The 20,909-nt window shown below is 45.3% G+C and overlaps 1 protein-coding gene across 2 annotated transcripts in view; it reads right to left on the reverse strand.

Moving 5' to 3' along the window:
- The window catches only part of ABL1 (ABL proto-oncogene 1, non-receptor tyrosine kinase), a 77,010-nt gene that overhangs the window by 11,003 nt on the left and 45,098 nt on the right, over positions 1–20,909 (reverse strand). Inside the window, exons 1-6 of one of the 2 annotated variants that reach the window (XM_040082897.1) lie at positions 20,320–20,432; positions 11,665–11,838; positions 10,635–10,930; positions 5,311–5,583; positions 1,398–1,482; positions 857–1,034 (exon numbers count right to left, since the gene is read on the reverse strand). In XM_040082897.1, the coding sequence (XP_039938831.1) occupies positions 857–1,034; positions 1,398–1,482; positions 5,311–5,583; positions 10,635–10,930; positions 11,665–11,838; positions 20,320–20,404 (1,091 nt within the window). In that variant the 5' untranslated portion in view covers positions 20,405–20,432. Of the gene's footprint in view, positions 1–856; positions 1,035–1,397; positions 1,483–5,310; positions 5,584–10,634; positions 10,931–11,664; positions 11,839–20,319; positions 20,433–20,909 lie in introns of those variants that run through there. The other variant, XM_040082896.2, reaches the window with a different exon arrangement.

The following is a 20,909-nucleotide window of genomic DNA, read 5'->3' on the forward strand; positions in this document are numbered from 1 at the left end:
GAGCAAATCAAAGGCTGGAAGTTTTAATTGGCAGCATTGCTGTTCAATTTATTGACTGATAGCATTTAACCAGGCCTTTCAAGCAGCAAAGGCAACTCACGGCTTCGGAGAGCGCCTAGAACTTTACACACGATCTTCATATTTGTCTCCATGAAAAAAACACGTGCTAATTCCATATTCCCGTTAATTGGGCAGGAAAGGTCACGCTACGACACCGAGAGCATCTTGTACAAAGCTCAGTCGCTCTCGAGCCCTGGCGCAGGATGTGTCATTACATTGCCAGGAGCCCATTTCTGCAGACGAGGAACGCAAAGCTCCAGCCATAATTGCAGCACACTTTAAAGGTCAGAGTCCCTGAGACTTTTAAGACAGCAGAGATGCTTATTAAAGTGAGTACACAATCTGGACAATAGCACGGAACAATCCCTGCAGTGGAAAACAAAGTGAACTAAACAAGAAAGAACAGGGGATGAGGCAGCGCTCAGAGGGTGATTCTGCTGCGGGGACCTGCAGCATCCAGCATCACCAACTGCAGCTGGCTTGAAAGGTTGTTAGAAACAAGGAAGTGGCTTATCTGGTTCATTAAAAGTCCATTACTTTGGGCTTATATTCACATTTAAGGCCTTGCCCAAAATATGTAAGTACTGATGCGTCTTTCACCTGCATCTGCTTCAAAGGCAAGAGAAAAACCCTGAGAGAAAACCCATCCTTTGGACAGGTTAACAGACTGTGCCAGAATTGCACTAGTGTGTTAAATATATGACACCAATTAATGCTGTGATAGCCTGAAAGGGAGGAAAATACACCAAGGATTGTTCTGTGCTCAGGATTCAAGGGTGCTCACTGCCCTTCCTACCTGTGGATGAAGTTTTTCTTCTCCAGGTACTCCATGGCTGAGGAGATCTGAGTTGCCATGTACAGCAGCACCACAGCATTCACCTCCTGCCTGTTACACTCCCGCAGGTAATCCAGCAGGTTCCCATACGTCATGAACTCTGTGATGATGTAGAAAGGAGGTTCCCGTGTGCACACCCCTGGGGAACAACATAAAGTTGACAATGAATGTTGGAGACTACCAGTGAATCTTCAGGTTTCATCCTCAAAGGCAATTTGTATCTCCAGGAGGCAGAAAAATGGGGCTTGTGGAAAGCACGGATTCTGCTTGGAAGTGGTTAATAGAGGGCTTTAATTTTCTGCTTCAGGCTCTGGCAAATTAAACATTAGGGAGACGAGATCATTAAAAATCATGTATTAGTGGTACAAATTGTGAATTTTGCCAGACAATAAGTGTCTGTATTTAAAGCCTTGGTATGGTAAGCAGCTTATCTGCTCCTTAACATCCATATCACTGCACAAGGGTTTAGTTCAAATCCCTCTGCTTGGTATTTATCACTTACCTAATAATTGCACCAAGTTCGGGTGCTTGATCTCCTTCATTACTGCGGCTTCTTTCAAGAACTCTTCCACCTCCATGGTATCCTCCTGCAGAACAATGGCAAAGCTTTGGCAAAGGAAGTGTACAAAAAGGAGAACACAAAAAAACCTGCAAACTGACAACATAAGCCACGGTTCCCACACAGTAATTTTTCCCTGAAGCCACAACACAAAGCCAGGGAGTTACAAACATTAATTTTTTTGTACGATTTTAAAAATACATATTTTTGTCATTTTTATACTAGCTGAGCTTTCTGGGGCAAGAAAATCCATATCCCTTTTGTGAAGGGTCTCTCACAGAACGCTCGGGAGCTGAAAAGGAAAAACAAGCTTCCTCCTAACACACACACACAAAAAAAGATAATCCGAAATAAAAAGTGTAGAAAAGGAACAAGAATGAACATAAAAGAAAGGATACACCACAATCAAACGCTTGAGAGGCTGCTGAAAGGCAGGCCCATGGGTTCACTGGGCAGGAACAAGAAATCCCCCTCTCAGTCAGGGTGGCACGACCGATGGCAGCCACTGTGAGACTGAAAGCCGAAGGTTTCACAGATTCACTTCTGGCATTTAGAGCCCGACCCATGATGTATCCATTCTGGACAGACGTATCATTACCAATTTGTTGGGCGTCATAAAGTTACTTGGCACAGCACAAAACCAAGGAAGATACAAGCTTGCTCAAAAGACAATTTTTTTCTGAAGCAGATACGCCCCAAATGGCCAGAAGGTCATTTCAAAGTGGTGCAAAAATACAGATCTATTCCTAAAGCAGTGTTTCTTTCTATATCCATATTTTTTTTAATGATGGATTAATGTTGACAGGCTACACGGACGAAGTGTTTTAGGGAAGGATTGGAAAGGATTTACTGCTGCTGGTGAGAACGATAACAGTGGGCTGCCACTGTGAGATCCAGCCAGCTCCCTGCTCTGCACTTAGCACTGGGAACATTTTTCCAACACTTCCATTCAATCATTTACTATTCATTGCCAATTACCTTGATTGACAGCCGCGATTTGCTCAACACACTGTCAAAACTAATAGTCCAAAGGTCCTTGTGAGCAGAACCTTAAACTGTTCTCTTTGGCAAAGGAAACTGGGTTATTAATCCAGGTTGCAAAATTATCCTAAATACGCCTTTGTCTTATTCATGCTACACAAACCTTGGGAGGTTTGTCCTTTGCATAGCTGCTCCACGGTTTGAAATTTCTTACCTCGCAGTGATCATATTAATAGGAAGGACACATACAGAGAATCACTGTAGCAATGACCTCTCTGAAAACCTGATCTCGTGGAAAGGGCCAAGCTTTAACTGGCTTCCAGCTCTCACTAGACTAAACCACGGCAGAAATAAAACAGTTCTGGCTGTCCAGCATTTTCCCAGCACAGCACAGAGCCATGCCACAGCATTAAGGGACACCAAGGTTATATGTTGTCTAATTTAAAACACAGGCTTCTCTGCCGGGGAAAAAATAAAGGAGAGAGGAAAAAAAAAAACCAAAGAAGAAAAAGCAGAGGCAGTCCTAGGGGCAGCAGAGCTGAGGTGAGCAGTAAGAAATGTACTGAGCTGACCAGCTCACAACAGCTCAGCCAATAAATGGCCCTCAGGAGAAGCAGCTGTGACCAGAGTCACGACAGGCTGCACTTGGTCCAGTGCAGGTCACAGAGCTCCCTGTTCCTGCAGCCACTGCCTTGTGCTCCTGTCCAGTCTGGGGGTAAAACCACAAATTCAGAGCATGTCCTGTTATAACAGCCCCTGATAAATACTGTGTGCTGTGCAACCCACAGAGCTGCCAGGGATGGATTTTAACAGGCAACATCTCATAACCAAAACATGGTCTTGCCCTCTCCAGTTAAAAACCGAGGAACAGCGTGTGCTGCTTCGATCTCTTCTTCTCCAGTTCTGTGCCAGCCATGAGCTATCTTTAGACACTTGACAGAAAACTGAACAACAAATGGGTGTTCGTAAGCGTCGTTATTCAAAAAGATGCTGGAAGGACTTTTCTCCTCCTCTCTCCTTTAGTCTTCACTCTCCTTTATCTTTCTTACAGATCTATCTGAGGTAGATGGGGAAGGAGGAGGAAGAATCATATAAAGTTTTGAAAAACATTCTCTCAAAGGAAAATAAAATGAGTCATCTGAAGATTTGGGCAGAAGCTGCAAAAGGCTTGTTTTTCCCAGTAGAACTGGGATATAAATGTGATTTTAAAATGTTTCCCAAAATTCTGAAGAAAGCTATAATCCCACCTGTCAGGCAGCAGACTAATGGATTTAAAGAAGGTGGATTATAAATTTGCTTTTAAGGATGGTTTTAGCTTGCATAATTGCAGGTTGAAGTGTTTCTCAACTCTCTTCTTGGTTGTTCTTACACTCCCCAGTGGAACATGCTGCTCCATACTACATTATGAACCACTTTTAGTCATGTTTCATTAAATATTTATTTATTTGAAACAGCCATGGTCTGTTTTAAGGCTTCTCCTTTGCACAAACAGATTTGATGGGATAACATGCAACTTGCCTTTGTTGATGGGTTTTTAGGGAGAAGAGAACGAATGCAACAACTCCGGTTTGGAGCAAGACGGGAAGTCTGAAAGCATCAGGAATCCTCACGCTGCAACCAGCAGCAGGAAAATGTTACTGCAAGCTGTGCTCCGGGAAAGAGCTGAGCTCTCCTCAGTAGGAGCAGGTGTTTTGCCGAACCTGGTCAGAGCCCAGCTCACCTGCACCGCAGTGCTCCGAGCGATCCCGAGCAGGGACAACACTAGATGTCACTCGCTCCCTGTGCAAGCTGCACTCGGACTCCCCCGCTGGGAGCAGCAGCAGGAACCTCCAGAGTACAGAAAAGGCCAAAATGAAAATACTTTCTGCAGCCATGGCAACCCAGAAGTACTGAGGCAGCCGCTACTCGGAGAGCAAGGAAGAAATATTTTCTCCAAATCAAGGAAAGGTTCCTCCCCTGACTCTGAAGCGTCTACAGAGTTCTCTCCACTTCAAAATTTCCATTGCAAAAAAAAAAAAACCAAAAAGAAACAAATGAAACCCTCGGTTCTGTTTGTTTCTGCAAGACCAAACCATGTCCCCATTCGAGGAGAGAGAACATGGTGTCAAGTTCGCATAAACTCCTATTAAGCAATCAAATGCAATGTGGGCAGATGGTGCCAGAGGATCTCAAGACAGTTTTATAAACATAGTTGAATTAGCAGCGACCTTATGAACTCACAGAGCACTATTTGCATTTCAAGAGACAAGGAAACCAAGACGCAGAAATCAGGGAGCAGAGCCAGAACAGAACTGATTATCCAGTTCTTCATTAAAGCCACTTATGAATTTTAATACACCTTAGCTTGCATACCATTTTTCCTCCTCTTGTGTCTTTTGATAAGAAGCAGCTGTGAACAGTTGCTTAAGACTTTCAGGTACACAGGGAGCTTGTCTTTTGGGAAAGGCCACATAAGACAGAAAATCAAAACATGTAAAGCCTCCCTGAAGCACAGCCTTTAAATTTTACGTTGACTAACTCACAATCTACTGTTTTTCCTTAATACACCAGCTTGTGCTGCTGTGCTCATCCCTGAACAGCTCACCTTTACCACACCCCGAACGCGAGACACCGCGGCACTTTTTACTTTTCTAACGTTTCATCCGTTCTCCAGCAAAAATTGTTCTGTTAACATCCTCCTTTGTTCAGATGAGTGTTACAGGTATCACATAAACCATAAGAGGATCAAGCTCTTTCAAAAATAGTCCATCTCCAGCCTACAGCACTCAAAGGCAGGGCCGCCAGCAGCGCAAATACCCAACTAGACCTGAGGGCAGGCTGCCAGCCTGAACTTGCTCCCAGCTGAATGGGGAAATGCTCCGAGATGGAGTCCTACCTTGAGAGTCTTCACGGCCACCGTCAGGTTGTACTTCTTCCAGACTCCTTCATACACCTCTCCGTACTGGCCTCCACCCAGCTTGTGCTTCATGGTGATGTCGGTGCGCTCGATCTCCCACTTGTCGTAGTTGGGGGACACGCCGTAGATCGTGGGCTTGTTGCGCTTGGGCGCCGGGTAGTGCAGTGTGGTGATGAGCCCATCTGCCACGGTGGAGTGGTGGTGGACCAGCTCTGCCAAGGTGTTGAAGCGGCTCTCTGAAGACACATAGAGCTGGGAACCAAAGGGGAAGGGAAAAAGCTCGTTCAGGTGATGCCCCTTGGAGAGCTCGTACGCAGGAGCTGCACTACAAAATTGTGAAAGCGAAGTGCGGCGTCGCTTGTACTCGAGCCGCGGAACTGAGAGCTCCACAAGCTCTGCAACCAGCTCCAGAGCCCAGAACAATCAATGCTCACATGGGAAAGGCATGGATTCAGGAGAAAATACATGCACTTTGCCAAAACAACAGGGCAGCAAATAGCACTAGACTGGCATGCTGTTGCCTGAGATACCTTTTTTCAAGAGGCTGATCAGTGGGGCACTTCCTGGAGAGCAGGGGAGGGGTGTCAGCCTCAGTGTCTCAATCTCACTACTACTATTTGGGCTACTACATTTTCACCTGCCTAAATTCTCCTTGAAGCGTCACTGACAAACCAGAGTTTTCCTTACTTCAGGGCTGAGCTTCTGCAGAGGTTTAACACGAAGTCAGGAGCTCGTCTGCTCCATCCCTGTGATGGGCACTGATCAATAGCACAGAAGGAAAATCATTACTGCTGAATGAAAACCTGCTGTGAGGCATGATAACCCATATTTGTTACCTTCTTAACATTTATACAGAAGATCCATTTTAAGCCTAAAATCCTGCTAAAGATAATGGACAACTGACTCCCTCCCACCAGAGCTGTGTGTTTCCAGTTTTCCCCCTCAAGCCCAGTCTTCCACTAGGCAAGGTGAAATAAGCTAGAAATTTGATTGTTTGAGAAGTTCTCCCTGAAGGACAGGGAGAAATCTTTGTATCAACGTGCATTTTTGCATCATAGTCTAGCCTACAACACAGAAGATGAAGAGCTCCATTGCTCACAGAAGACCAAGGTTTGGCAAGGGACAAGCTCACAGGAAGAACAGCACTATGTCAGGCCACCCAAATTCCTGTCCAGTGCACACACTAGTCCCGCTGCTCACACCACACACCAACAGCTATGATCAACCTTCCCAAATGCTTCTGACATGCTGGATGTACGCTCAACAGTTTCTGCATTTGCAGCAGTCATCTGTTTGGGATTTCAGGAGGCTGGGAAGTTGATAGGGCTGCCAGGCATCTAAAAATCCCACACTTAAGAGTCAAATTCTGCTTCTTCCACCTAGATAGAATTTTTGGATGGAAAAAGAAAATGTATCTTTGAAGCTCCAGCAATAAGAGAGTGTCACCAACAAAAAAGGGAGCTGCGTTTGCAAGAGAAAAATATGTTTGCAGGAAGGGACAAGATCATCCTCGAACTTGACTAAAGTCTTTTTAATGGAGACTGGAAAATAATGGCAACCTCCTGGGGAGCATGTTCACAACTCTCTACCAAAATGAATCAGATATTCTTTTGGTAAAGTAACTGGACTAAATCTCATTTCAACACTATGGCTAAAAAAAACCCCAAAAAACCTCAAACAAAAAAAAACCCTTACAAAAACCTACAACACATTTCATGATCAAACAGGTGAAATCACCTTAAAACCACACGTTCTCAGAACAGAAAAGTGACAACATAAAAGGCTGTTACAGCTGCTGCCTGTGAGTGACCAAGCATTAGCCAGTACAACCACAATTTAAAACAAGCCATGCCTGTTTGGGAACAACTTGAAGTACTTGCAGTAGTATGAGCAGTTCCCATGTTACACTGAGAAATAAAATCTAAAAACATGGATGTAGAAAAAGCTGAGCCCCAGGATTACTTTGGAAGTATTAGAGAGTCAGGGAGAAGGAAGCTCCCCCATGGTTTTATGACAACTTATATCTCATGAAAATTAGAGATATCTGTATTTAGTGTGACAGCTTGTATGATCCTGTTATAGAAGGTGAAAGAAGCTAAATAAATGGCCAAAGATTTCAGAGGAAACCTGTAGCAGGATGAGGACAGAACGAGACTGCCCTGTCCAGGCCACAAAAGCAACACTCATGCCTAAACACTCATTAAGTTTTCCATTTACATTAAGATAAACTTCCACCAGCAGATATGTTTATTCTGTAGGCAGGTTTTTTCTAACCTCTCACTGATGACACCCAACAAGAAAACCAACATGTGGTGCTGCTGACTTATACTCTCACAGAGGTGACAGACCCAGCACCTGAGTCCTGTAGGGACTCAAGGTTGCTTCCTGGCTATGTTGTTGGGACATCATTTGGTCAATTTTTGTGTATCAAACAAACCATAAACACTGTTCCAAAGGGCTCTGCTTGCAGGAATGGGTTGCTCATCTGCACTTTTGCCACCAGACCACATCTCTTTTTCCTGGCTGGAGTATTTTATTCCAGGTGTTTAAACTGGCCCATGCTAACTTCAGCACATCCTGAATCCAATGGCACTCTCACTCCCCACTCAGCAGACAAAACTGAATATCCACACCAAAAAACCCATGAAAGTTCAAGTCTGCATGCAATTCAGCCACTGGAGGATCCAAGGAGACTCAAGCAGGACCCCAGTTCTGCTTCCTTCCTGCTGAGGACAGCAGGATCTGAAGAACTGGCTGGACAAGGCTGTTTATTCAGTTGGGTTACTCAACAGGAGGTTTCCCCTCAAGTACTATCAAGGCAGGAAAACCAAGTCCTCCGTACCACAGAAGTGGTTTACCAGATGACTGGCTGCACTGTGCCAGCCAAATCAAGAAAGGTCACTTTTAATACCTTCCTTAAAAAAACCCCAACCGACAAAACAAAACATTAGAGGGTGGTCCAGAAAAATATGACCCATTAAAGTGGGAAATAAAAAAAACAGTCCCAGAGGAATTTTTTTGAAGTTGTTGGACGCCAATGCACTCAATATCATTTGTACTAAAATTAAGATGCACAGACCTCTGATCTCTCTAGTCCCTTCAAGGAAAAGGTCTGGGTAAGGCTTTGCAATGCAGCACACACCACTGTGTTGAGCAGCAGCTGCTCCACGTGCTCCTCTAACACCTCTTTCTCCCAAAGCGTGTTCTGTCAGGCACAGGGTATGATCCCACCAAAGCCATTCATCCTTACTGCAGCACTGGGAGATACTAAATTCCCTGGAGAGGCTGACTAACGATACAGCAGGCTGGGAGGGCCCCAGGTGCTCAGGGCAGTGAAGGTAAGAGCTTTTCTCCAGCACAGCCATGATCTGCTGCAAAGCCAGAAATAAATGGAGTGTGACACGAGCAGCTCAGAGCAGGACCTGCTCCGGCAGCCTCCATTCCGCAGAGGGACAAGCAGGGATATTGGCTCTTTCCCTTCCCAGCTCCTCAGCTTTGACAGCCAGGGACAGGGTGCTGGAAGAGCACCGTGTCCCCAGCCCAGCAGCACATCTGCCGCTAAGATGTCGCAATTCACTGCCCAGCTCGTTAACGCAAATTGAAACCGATGAGGTTTAACACGCCAGGCTGCGAACTGCAGCACATGATGGATGGACGTGGCAAGCTGCCCCTTCTGCAGCGATGCTGGCACTTGGCACAGCATCAGGAGGACTGTGGCTACCTCTGTGCTTTACCCAAAAGCCCCAGGTCTGGGTCACTGCTGCTGCTCAATTTCGTATTTATGATTACCACAAGCTGCAGATCTGCTTTAGTGAATTGTTCCAACCTGCACTTTTCTCAAAAACACCAGTGCAAGCAACTTTGTGGAAAAGGAACAGTTAACCTGGCTAACACAAACCTGAATGGATTACTGGAGCTCTGCAGAACTGTTTTTCTGGGATAAAAACAGCTCTGCTGGGATGAAAGCCTTCATATGCCAAACTCTATTACAGCTCAAATGGAGAACATGTGCTACCTCCTCACAGACACATGCTTATTTACACCAACCCAAGGAGCCTTCGGTTCAAAACGTTCACATTTGAGCACTGCTCATCTGCCAGCATCTATGGGAATAGAAGGAATATCCACTACAGAGACAGGAGGAGGAATAATATTCCAGATTGCCATGTAGTCCTTCAAGTATGCTGCATGTCAGCACTTCACAGAGACGATGCTGACCACAGAGAGTGTCTACATGGGAGGGAGAAGGAAGAATCAAAATGCCTTAAGTTGGAAATATGTTGCCTTAAATAACATGGTCAGAATTGTCTCAATTACAACCCATTTGCTAAAGTAGACAGAAAGTATTTCATCACTGAATAAAATCTGGTTATCTTATTGGAGGTTTTAGAGTGCTGAGTCTGATAAATAGGAAACACGGTGTACTGGTTCCATGTATTTTCATACTAAAGGTTTTGCTGTCAGCATTGCTGTAAGAGTAAAGCCCTCACAGGACAAAGGAAAATTGGGCACAGTGGGCTGCTACTATACTTCATTACTTTTATTTTTTTCTTTTGAAGAAATTTAATGGCACAGAATCTGTCATCTATTAGATGCTGGCAAGAAGAGCCTCAGCAGCCATGCTCCAGGACCCACACTTCAACTTCTGCACAGGATCTAAAGAGACACCGTTTAAAATAGATTTGTTAAAAAACAACATTTTCCAAAATCCAATGCCAGTAGAAATGTTTCCATGAACTTAAAACAAAAATCTGTGGAAAACTACACTTTTATGCTAACATTTCTCTGCAGCATCCACAAAGCACAGCATTGCAACACTGCTACAGCACACAACAATCTAAGGAAAAAATGAAGGAACTGGGGACAAAGCCCATATAAAAGTGAAAGTGCCTACCCGTCTCCAATGATCACGCTGAAATACTGTAGAGAAATCAAAACAGTAGTTAAAAATACCGCAGAACACCTCAGAAAGCATTCTGTCCCTAATATTTATAGGATTATTAGCAACAGGCACTGACTTTTCTGATTTGACATTCAAAGAGATTATCTTCTGAACGTAAGCGACGAGTATTCTCAGAATCTCTCCTTAACGATCCATTCGATTCTGCTCTGATCTAACTCTACTATTTCCTCCCTTAAAGCGTTTCACCGCTGATCCGCATCACACAGTTTGCTAAAGGAATAAAACTCTTTTGTCCCAGTAACTACAGACGACGAGCCCCGTGACCAGAGCTCAGAACCTCTCAGCTCGACCCGGTGCAGACCAAACATCCCAGCGAGGTTTGCACAGCCCGGAGCCTTACCTTGCCGTCGGAGGCAGTGTTGATCCTGTAGTGGTAGACCCTCCCCTCGTAGCGCAGGGAGATGGATCTCTGGCCGGGGCTGCTCTCGCTCTCCCTCACCAGGAAGCTGCCGTTGATGCCGCTGCTCAGCAGGTACTCGGCGGCGTTCCGCGACACCGGCCCGTGGTACCACGAGTGCTTCTCCAAGCTGTTCACCGGCGTGATGTAGTTGCTGGGGACCCAGCCCTGCCCGTTCTTGGTCTGCGCCTCGCACCACTCCCCATTGTGATTGTAGCCCAGCACGCGGAGCTTTTCACCTTGGGGAAAAGAAAATGGGTTTAGACATGGAAAGCTCGGGAGTTGAGGACTAAGATGAGTTCTTCCTGCCTAACGGATCAGTAAATAATCTATAAGAATAGGTATCTGACTCAGCAGGGAGCATGTGTTTCTCTTCAAGCTTGAGTAGACCTCTCCAAGCCAAATAAAGTCACATGCTTCAGATTTTTAGGCTCTCCTGCAGTTCTGCACCAGCTCCAATACTGCTCGAGTTTAAAAAATGAATCCAGCAAATTTTATTTGAACTGAGTTGGCTTGTTGGGAGCTAGGAAAGAACTGGAGTGGATAAAATATTAAAAAATTAATTTCAATTAGGAAGGTAAGTAGATGTGACTTGGAGTACATACAGTGTTTTCTTACTCAATCCTTCTGGTGCTTATATCTGTACAGTCATTTTTCAGGGATTGTGTTTTGGAGAACTGTGAAAATTAAGAGGCCAGCCTCCAAAATCAGCTTAGTTTAATTTCTCAATTCAAATTCTTGCTCCTAACGGAGACTTCAGTTTTGGCAAACAGTTTCTTGCCCAATGCAATAAAAAAAAAGACAGTTATAACCTTTAAAAAGGTCATGACTTTGTGAACTATTTGTATTTGTTTATGATGATTTCCCACAGTAAAAAAAAAAAAAAATTCCACAGGGTTTGGTTATTTCACAGCGACTTTCCCTCCTACACCTTCTCCCATACTCCCAGTGGAATTCTGTGCAGTGACCTTACCTTTAGTTATGCTGAGAGTGTTGTCCCCACTTGCCACAAAATCATAGAGTGCAACAAAGAGATGGGGGTCATTTTCACTAGGGCAGGAGAGAAGGTTTTCCTTGGAGTTCCAACGAGCTGCTTCGCTCAGACCCTGCGGCTCAAAGTCTGACACTACCGGTCTCTGAAGGGCTTCTGGAGTAGAAAGAGGGAGAGAAAGGAAAAAGCAGGTTCATTTTGGCTGATAAAAGCCAGCTGGCCAACCCACGCACTCTGACTCTCTAAGTTGCATTGTTTCATGACACGTGTGCTCCTCGTGCGTCAGAGGACAGATATGGACAGTGCCTCAATGCAGATCTCCTGCCACATAGGCAGGACATTCTCATTCCAGAGCTGTCCCCAGCCTTCCCAGAGCCCCCAGCTCCTGCCTCTCAGGAAATGCAGGCAAGGGAAAGCCCCTCTCCATCTCTCCAGTAAATGCAGCTCACGTAGGCTGTTTGCTGCCTGTAAATCCTTTGGCTCATACCTAACTGCTGGAATGGTTAGATTTGAAAACAAACCCAAGACCTTTAAAAGCTAAATCCCTTAATTATCCTATAAATGAAATGGCCAGAATGTGCAGCAAATGGAGCCAAGCAGGGCAAGATTTATAAGACATGGTATTTAAGAAGGAGTTAGGTATTTCTGCTCTTCACAGTATTTTCAATCATTTCTCTTATTTGACAACAAGGCAGTGTCTTTTTTGTTGCCCTCTCTCCCGCCCATCTCTCTCAAACCAGAACAATGTCGAGCATACTTCTGCATTTTTTAGGAACCCTGAGACACCTCCAAAGACAGAGATTCCTGAAAACTGAGCTTTACAGGTGAGTAAAAACCAACCTCCAAAGTTTTTTGTACACTGCAGCACATTAGGCACGTAATATTCAGTAAATATCAGGCAAGTCCCAATACATCAGGGAATTTTATTGTAGTTGTTCCTGCAAGTCCTTCACTTTGGAGCATGACTGTAGAGTTTGGAGCAGAAATGCTCCAGATAATTGTGCCCATGCTACCCCCAGATGTGCCGGCAGCGCCATGTCTGTCTGTACTGGCACAGAGCCAGGACAATAAGTTGTGAAACTCTTGTAATTTGAAGGGTCATTCTCCATCTGGATGAGTTTGTTGAGCGAGGTCACAGTGTTGCACACAAACCACTGCGTCAGTGCGGCTCTGGGGACAGGAAACACGGCACTGTCACAGCAGCCCCCTGCGCCATGGAACTGCCCTTCACTACACAGCATCATCCCCTGGCTGCTGAGCCCCTCCCTCTCCACACAAAGGGCTCTGGACAGAGAAATCCCATGCCAAGTGTTTCCCAGACTGTCAGGTCACCTGGGACCACAGCACTCTTTTTATACCTGCAATACTCAGCAGCACTGTGCTGCTGTACAGATGCAATCCTGTCAAAACATGGTTTTAGCACTGCCGTTTGTTTGGCCTGGAAATTCAGCATAAGCTGTGCCAGTAAACCAGTGAAGAACTGATGCAAATGACACCAGATAAGGCATGGAAGTTCAGTGAGGACTGGGACATGTCCAAAATACATCCCCAATGGGAAAATGCTAAAACAAAGATCGCCACCAACTCCCCAAAATTCAACCCTACGAATCCTAACAATACGAATTATGTTCCAATATTATCTTTGAGAGCAAAAGTGTGACTAGTAGTGGTGGCCACTGTTTACCCAAAGACAATCTGACAACCTTGATGTGTTGGTCAGGTGACCACTGGTAAAGGCTCTCTGGGTGCTTATTTACGTACATGAGTACTACTATATCTGTTGGAAAATATATATGATATATGTGAGCAAAATAGCAAATACAGACACTGCTGGGCCTGTTTTCCTAGCCAAACTATAACTGCAGAGAGATATATTTCCACAGTGAATCAGAGCAGTTAAATAATTCCACTTTCTAAATGATTTCACAGTCAGAAAAGGTGGTAGTGAGTTGGGTGGTTATTTTAAAGCACCTTGACAACCTGGCTTCCTCTTCCTGTGTCCTATAGGAGAATATATTTTAATAGCCTGAGCTCCCTCAAGAGTGACAATGAGAAAAGAAAATCCACTTTCAGAAATTAAGCTATAATCATTTTACCATGAAAACGCTTTGATCCTGTCAAGCCCATTAAGCTCCCTTATCAAACACAGGGCGCTGCAGTGACGGGAGATACTCCAAGGAGTTAAACCATCAGTGAACACCTGGAACAGACAGACAGCAGAGCTGCAAGGGGCAGACACAACCTCAGCAAGCAGCAATGCTATGATGGCTTATCCCAGATATGGGACAAACCAGCACTCGCTGCTCCGTGGGATGGACCGTAACCTCTGTTAGGAAGGAAAATGCCTCCCACACGGGGCACTGATTCGACAGGAAGGCAGGAAATCCAAGGCTCCCCTCCAACCCCAGCACGATCGCAGCCCGGCAGAGGATGGCTCAGGCACAGACAGGGATGGGGATGTGGGAGCAAAGCCAAGCGCTCCACAAGAATCCCTCCCTCGTGCCCAGGCCGTGGTGAGGCTGGGACTGACTCATTGCACACGGATGCCAAGGTATGTGCTTCGATTCAGCTGTGAGGCAACGCCGTGCCAGCCGCCAGCAACACCCACGAGCTGCGGTACGGGAGTCAGGGAAGGCTGATTTTGCTCCATGACATTCCTACAGACACTGACTCAGTGATAACGCCTGCAAAACCAAGGACCAGCAGGAGCAAGGGCTGTTAACCGCACACACGCGAGAACTTTCTAAGCTGGAAAACCACACTGGTCTCCCAGCAAAATCAGAGGATGCTCAAACCCTCCGTATCTCCCAGTCTGACCCTCCTGTGCAGCCACAGGAACCCCAACAGAGGTGCAGGCTGTGTGTGAACGTGCTGGGCAGGAGAGCACGATGGAGAGACGCCAGACACGACTCCTGGGCTGAGTGGGGCTGGTTTTTCCAGAATGTAGGAACCCCAAGTTAAGAACTGGGGTGGGGAATGTGGTGAATGAAGCTTGAAGAGTGTCCAGAAAGGGAGGATGAGGCCCTGAGTCAACACAGAGAAGAGCGTAAAGGAAAGAGCAGAATTGTGGTGACCCGAGTGTAGCAGAAGCTTGATAGACCGTGACAAAACACACTTTTAAAGATCTGGGCCCCAAGAGGAGACTGTCAGCAGACTGAGGACACAAAACCATGAAGCGAGAGAAGCAGACAGGACATGTCCATCTGGGAGCCACGTACAGCCGGCTGTCAGCAGCACTTATCCCTCTGAGCGATTCTCCAGCAAATCTGCCCAGACATTCCAGCCCTTCAGAGCAGGAATTAGACATTGCTGTTCCTACATATTGAGGGTCTTTTTCAACACACAGCTCCTTCACCTCCTACTGCTGGTTTCAACTACAATTTTACAGCACTGCTGAGATCTTCAGTGGGCCAGATTCCTCCTAATAAATCAGCCTGGTTGCTGTACCTACAGGAGGCCATCCTGGCACGCTGATGGGGCAGGAAGCGAGCGTAATTCAATCTGTTATCGCTGCACTGTCGTTCCTTCCACACATCCACTTTGTCTTGTGCTGCATCCCAGCAAGGCTGCAATTTATTACTCTGATCATACTATGCCCTGGATAACACCCGGGTTCCTGACAGGAGTCCTAAAGCAGAACTGTAATTCAGTTCTCCACTAACATCAACTAAATGATGACTCTTAATTAAAGCAGTGCAGACTTTGAAATAAGACAACGGCAGCTTGTATTTTGAGGCATTAAGAATGTCATCGTTTGCCCCCTAAATTAAGGTTTTAACAGAAGGTATTTATGCTTATACACTAAAAGGTTTCCTAAGTGTAACTATCTCCTGCTCATTACTGTTCTTACAAAGCCATGAATCACTGTTAGGGGCTGTGTGAGAACTTCTCAGATATGAACAATTCTGGTCTAAAGCAATGCAAGCAAATTTCCTTCACAATGTAAGGGAAGGGTTGGAAAACAGGCAGGAGCACAGAATTACACTTGGCTCATCCATAGCTGACTGCGAGGCAGTCCCGAGGGAAGGAGGAGACCTCCTGTCTCCCTACAAAACAAACATCCTGTGGGCTTACAAACTGTGCTGGCATTTTTTCCACAAGGTTTGTAGAGCAAGGGAGTACAGAACACATCTAGTAATCTCTTTGGAGGCCCAGCACATGCCACCTAAGCCTTCTCCTTTCCTACATTCCCTCTATTCTTCTTTTCTCCTGGAAGAAGCTATGATACATGGCAGAATAGCAATGCAGGCTTAATACTTCCAAATGTTTCCAACTCTAAGGACATATAATGGAGCAGCTGCCTCTCTGTTTCAGTATTTTTCCTTAGTGGCCCTTACAGATTCCTTATGCCTGATGGAATATGGATTTAAATATAAAACTGAAGAACCTGTAAACCAGATCTTTACAAAAAAAGAAGGAAGGATTCAGGTTTTATTTCAGACTCATCCATCTAGTGAGATCAGGCTGAGCCTCTCCCATAACCCACTGCACAGCCCAGGCCACAGACCCTTCTGCAGCAATGCCAGCTGCTGGTTTTCCTGCTCTTGGCTGACATTTGGGAAGTCCACCTTCTTAGTACCTAGATTCAAGTGAACTTCAACGACACTTCAGTATTTCTGACAACCTCACTTTTATAGCTTTTGGTTTTGTTTCCTTACTGAAGGAGCAGAAATAGGGAAGTCAGCCCAATTCTGAGCCCTGGGCAGGGAAAGCACCAAGCAAGAATCATCAAGATTTACTGTTTTATTTCCTTGTTTTACTAAGAAGCCCCACAGACTGCTCAGGGAAGGACTGACATATCTGCGGATGATCTCTTTTGGGTCTCCAAACAGTTACAACTTTTCCTGTGAAATGATAATCCTTTTCCTCACCACATCCCATGGGAAACTGTAGCAAGCACTATCAATCAGATTTTTTAACAAGGATGGGACAAATAAGAACCACTGGAACAAGCACATAACTAAGAAGCCACTACAAAGCCAGAAATGTGGATAACAGCAAGAACTCTACTGAGTGCTGGTAGATGAGAGGCCATGAGGTGAGGAGCAGAAAATAGCCAAGGAAGAGAGGAAACAAACAGAAGGGAGGCAGCAACTCCAGGTTAATGCATTTGCTCTCCCTAACAGGGTGATCAAAGCCTTGCCTGCTGATCCCAGTGACACTGGGACACATGAGTCGCTGTGCTGCCAATTTAGGTCTGGCTTGATACGTGCCCAACCAAATGCATTACAAAAATTCCTCTCCAGGAACAGGGCAATGGGTACAGGCTGCCACTCCTCTCCAGGCTTTAGCTGTAACTAGACAGGCTAAAAGAAATAAATTAGGGGAAAAAAAAAAAGAAAATATATATACAGTCAGACAGCTGGCAGGACAGGAGTCTTTTCAGTTAGAAAACAAAAGGACTTTACTAGTGTCCCCAAAACGTTTTTGTTTTTGGTTTTTTTTTTTTTTTTAAACTTCACAGAGAACACTAACAGGTTTTAAACAAGGCTTCTGCCTTTCAGTGGCAGAGCCAAGCCCAAAAAGGCAGCAAGACTATTTCAGCCCCTATTTGGGACATGGACATGTTCTGTTTTCCTGATCAGATTGGCAGCAATGCTCACTGTGCCTCTTCCCTTCTACTCTTTACCCTTTCTTGGTGTGAAGTGGGTGAGGAATTACTCATTTTGGCAAAGGCAGAAAGGAGAAAGCAGATGAGAGAAATTCAAATCTGTCACATTTTAAAATAATATTTACTAGTGGGAATAGAAATGAGGGCAAAGAAATGCCCAGCTCAAAACATCAATATGAAAAGTCAGTCATTGTTAGAAGCAGTTTTAACTTATTTTTGATCAAGTTCAGAGAAGATTTCAGCTTTTTCAGAGAGCAGGACAGTCTGCCCTTGCACAGGGGCACAGCACCTGCCAGTCCTCCACACCACACACAGAGCATCTCCAAACAACCCTCGTTCCTGCAAGCTAACAGAGCATAAAAGCCTTTCACACGGGACCACCATGAAAAGAAAACCACACTTCTGATTATTCAGTCAAAGGACACATACACCTACTATACGCGTGTCTGACACCAAATCAGCCTTACACCAAATCCAGACTCAGCACAGTATTCTCAAGAAGTGTGTATAAAAATACAACTTGATTTTGTTACATCCCATGCTATTCATCAACCAAGAACTGAATTATTTCTGTTAACATATGAATACAAAAATAAGGAATTAAGTAATATTTCATCTATCTTCCTGGCTACAACTAAATTAGGTGTTTTCCAAGCACCTAATGGATCTTTCAGCCTTTAAGCAGTTATGCTTAAGGTTTCCTAATCTATTATAGTAAATTTCAGCTTTCCATACAACTAAAATAACATCAGCAGAGTTAAATCCTCCAATGATATCACCATCATCTCGTTAATTCTTTCAGAAGCTTGACAGAGGCTGAGGGATGTGCATGGAAATAGACTGGCCATCACAGGCTGCTCACAGTGATCCAGGAGCAATGATCTGGAGTTTCTGACCCTTGACATGACCCTGCCCCCTTCTCATGATCTGCCAAGCTTAAAATAACACATCCATATGTAAAAACTTGCTACATTCTTAAGGGCAACACAAGCAAATGGATTTCACTTGTGCTCTTGGAATTCAGAAGTTTGGGACAAGCCACCACCATTCTTTTGGAGGAGTCCTCAACAATGACTTCAACCTCACAGCAATGTTTGTAAGAAGGGTGTCCAGGAACGCATTCAGCTTTAGAAAGGAGTAACAGAAAATCATGCTTTTTTAAACTTCTTTTTTCCTCAGATGAGTATGTTACTCTGCTCTCCAGGAGTTCCCCAATCACTTATGGGGGTTCTGGGCTATGTCCCGACTGCCACATTAAGGTTGCAGTTGCCACATTTGTACACCTTTACCATCCACTCTGACACTGGCTTTGGGTTTGCCCCACACTGAGCTGAGAAGCGAGACTGAGCTACCTTGTGAGACGGAGTAAAAGTAATTTCAACGTGCGTTTCCCATTCCACCATAACAAACAAATATGGAACCACAGTCTCGGGGAAACAGAAGGTGGAAATACTACAATATTAATTGTGTCCAGTGTTCTTAACTCATACTGCCTATACAGCCAAGTCAAACTATGCTCTAATCCTATTATGAAACTGCATTGCAAATTGGGGAGGGGGGCGGAGTGGTTGTGATGAACACAAAAGAGAAAACTTGCAGAAAGAGTCAGGGCAACACCCTTGTAACATCATCCTTGAGCATTCATTTCTGCAGAGGGAAATGAGGCCCCAGATGCTCTGTCTGTTCTCCCAGGGCTGTGTTGAAAGATCCAGCAGCACAGACAGGAGGCCCAGCTCGGGCTCCTTCTCCACACACACCCTGAACAATACCAGAGGCAGGGGAAACAGACAGAGGTTTTGTATACTTTAAAAGATGGCAGAAGAATTCAGTCACATAAAACCATCAAAATTATTCATGCATCTGCCCACCATTTGGTTCCTGAAACATTTAAGTAAGTCCTCTGGAAACGATTCTTTGATTTTAGAGAACAGAAAATTCCTCATAGTCACTGAATGCATCCAATAAATACAGACTCTCGATCCAAAACTTCTTCAAGTAAGTTTGCCACGAGCAGCCATTTGTAGATTTCGAGATTCCTAACCTATGAATTTCCAAGGGCCCTTTCGGCACTGAATACTTGAGAGCTGAGCAACAACGACTTGCGATAGGTCCCTGGAAATCAGCTGCTGCCTTTCGTGCCTCTGATTTGATGAGTTAGCACAGTCCTCCTGGCAGGAGGATTATTTTTACTGAAACAACCTCCAGCAACACAAAAGAAGTTGAAGGAGCCTGGACGTTTGGGATGGACACAGCTCTGGGAGGGCAACGAAGAGCCTGAACGGAGGGACCACAACGCTGGCAGGGTGTGAAAGCCACGCAGGATGAAAATCTTGAGGTCAGACCAAGCAAGACCTCAGCCCAAAGTCCCCCCAGCCCAGCGCTGTGTGTCTGTCGCCCAAGCTTTCCATCCAAACCAGTTGAGTCCCTATGTTTAACATCTCACTGTCTACAAGTAACCACGGGTGTGACTCAAAAATCACTTTTTAAAAGCAAACATGCAAGAAAATTTAGTTAAATGAATGCCTGTGGAAAGCACACACTAGGAAAGGGGATAACCAAAATGGACCAAGGAGTTACGTATTAACGCACGCCGAAAATATTTTACGGGTGGGCTCATTTGAATTTGCTTCTTGAGGTTGGAGTTGGGTTCTTTTCATGTTCAAAATAGGGAAGACTCCCCCCCGCAAGAAAAAATATTATATGAAGCTGAGGTCTGAAGATAGGGATTTGTTTATGGGCTCGGCAATAAGATCACTTGACATTTTACAACCATAAATGGTAGAGCCGCGCTCCCTCTGTAACTGCATTAATGAAAGGCACCTGGGTCCGCACGCCGCCGGCACCGCTCGCTTCTTCACCCCCCGCACGGAAAAGCCCAGCCTGAACCTGGCCAGCTCCAAATATCCCCCCCAAACCTGGCCCCAGCTCGCAATCGAGGGATAAAACTCGTGTCCGGGATGGTGGTGATGGGATCGGGATGTGCCCCCCGGGAGCACGTCCCAAGCCCGGCCGCTGCGGGTACTCACCTTCCAGGTAGCAGCTGGAGGAGGAGGAGAGACCCTTCTTCGATTTGCAACCCACCAATTTCAAGCAAATCTCCAACATTTTCATTTGTTAGAGTTTGGCTTCGGCTGTTTTCCCTTCCCCCCCCCCCCACCCCCCCGTCCTTCAGCTTCTTCTATGTGGAATTATCCGTTAGAAGTCTTTAAAAAAAAAAAAGTCCAAAAAATCCGGTAGAAGTTTAAAAAAAGTCCAGGAAAAGCCTAAAACAACATATCCAGGAGACGCCTAAAACAAAATATCCAGGAAAATTCGAAGAAATCCAGCGCTCCGAAGAGCATTTACAAGGGCGAGCCCGAGAGGCGGAAAATCCAGGGGCCCCGCACCTCCTCTCCCGGGGAGTTAACTCTAGCCATCTTCCCTCCTTTCCCAACTCTTTTGGCGGGAGAGAGAGGAGGGGAAAAGAGGTGGGGAAATAAAATTTAGGAAAAAAAAATAATAATAACAGCGGTAAGAAGAAAAAAGAAAAAAAAAAGGGAAAAAAAAAAAAAAAGCGCGAAGCCAACCAAGTCGGGCAGAGTCAGCGGTGCCGGCCGTGCGCGGCAGCCGCCGGGCG

This window comes from Hirundo rustica, chromosome 20 (assembly GCF_015227805.2).
Source record: "Hirundo rustica isolate bHirRus1 chromosome 20, bHirRus1.pri.v3, whole genome shotgun sequence".
In the NCBI taxonomy this organism is placed as follows: Eukaryota; Metazoa; Chordata; class Aves; order Passeriformes; family Hirundinidae; genus Hirundo; species Hirundo rustica.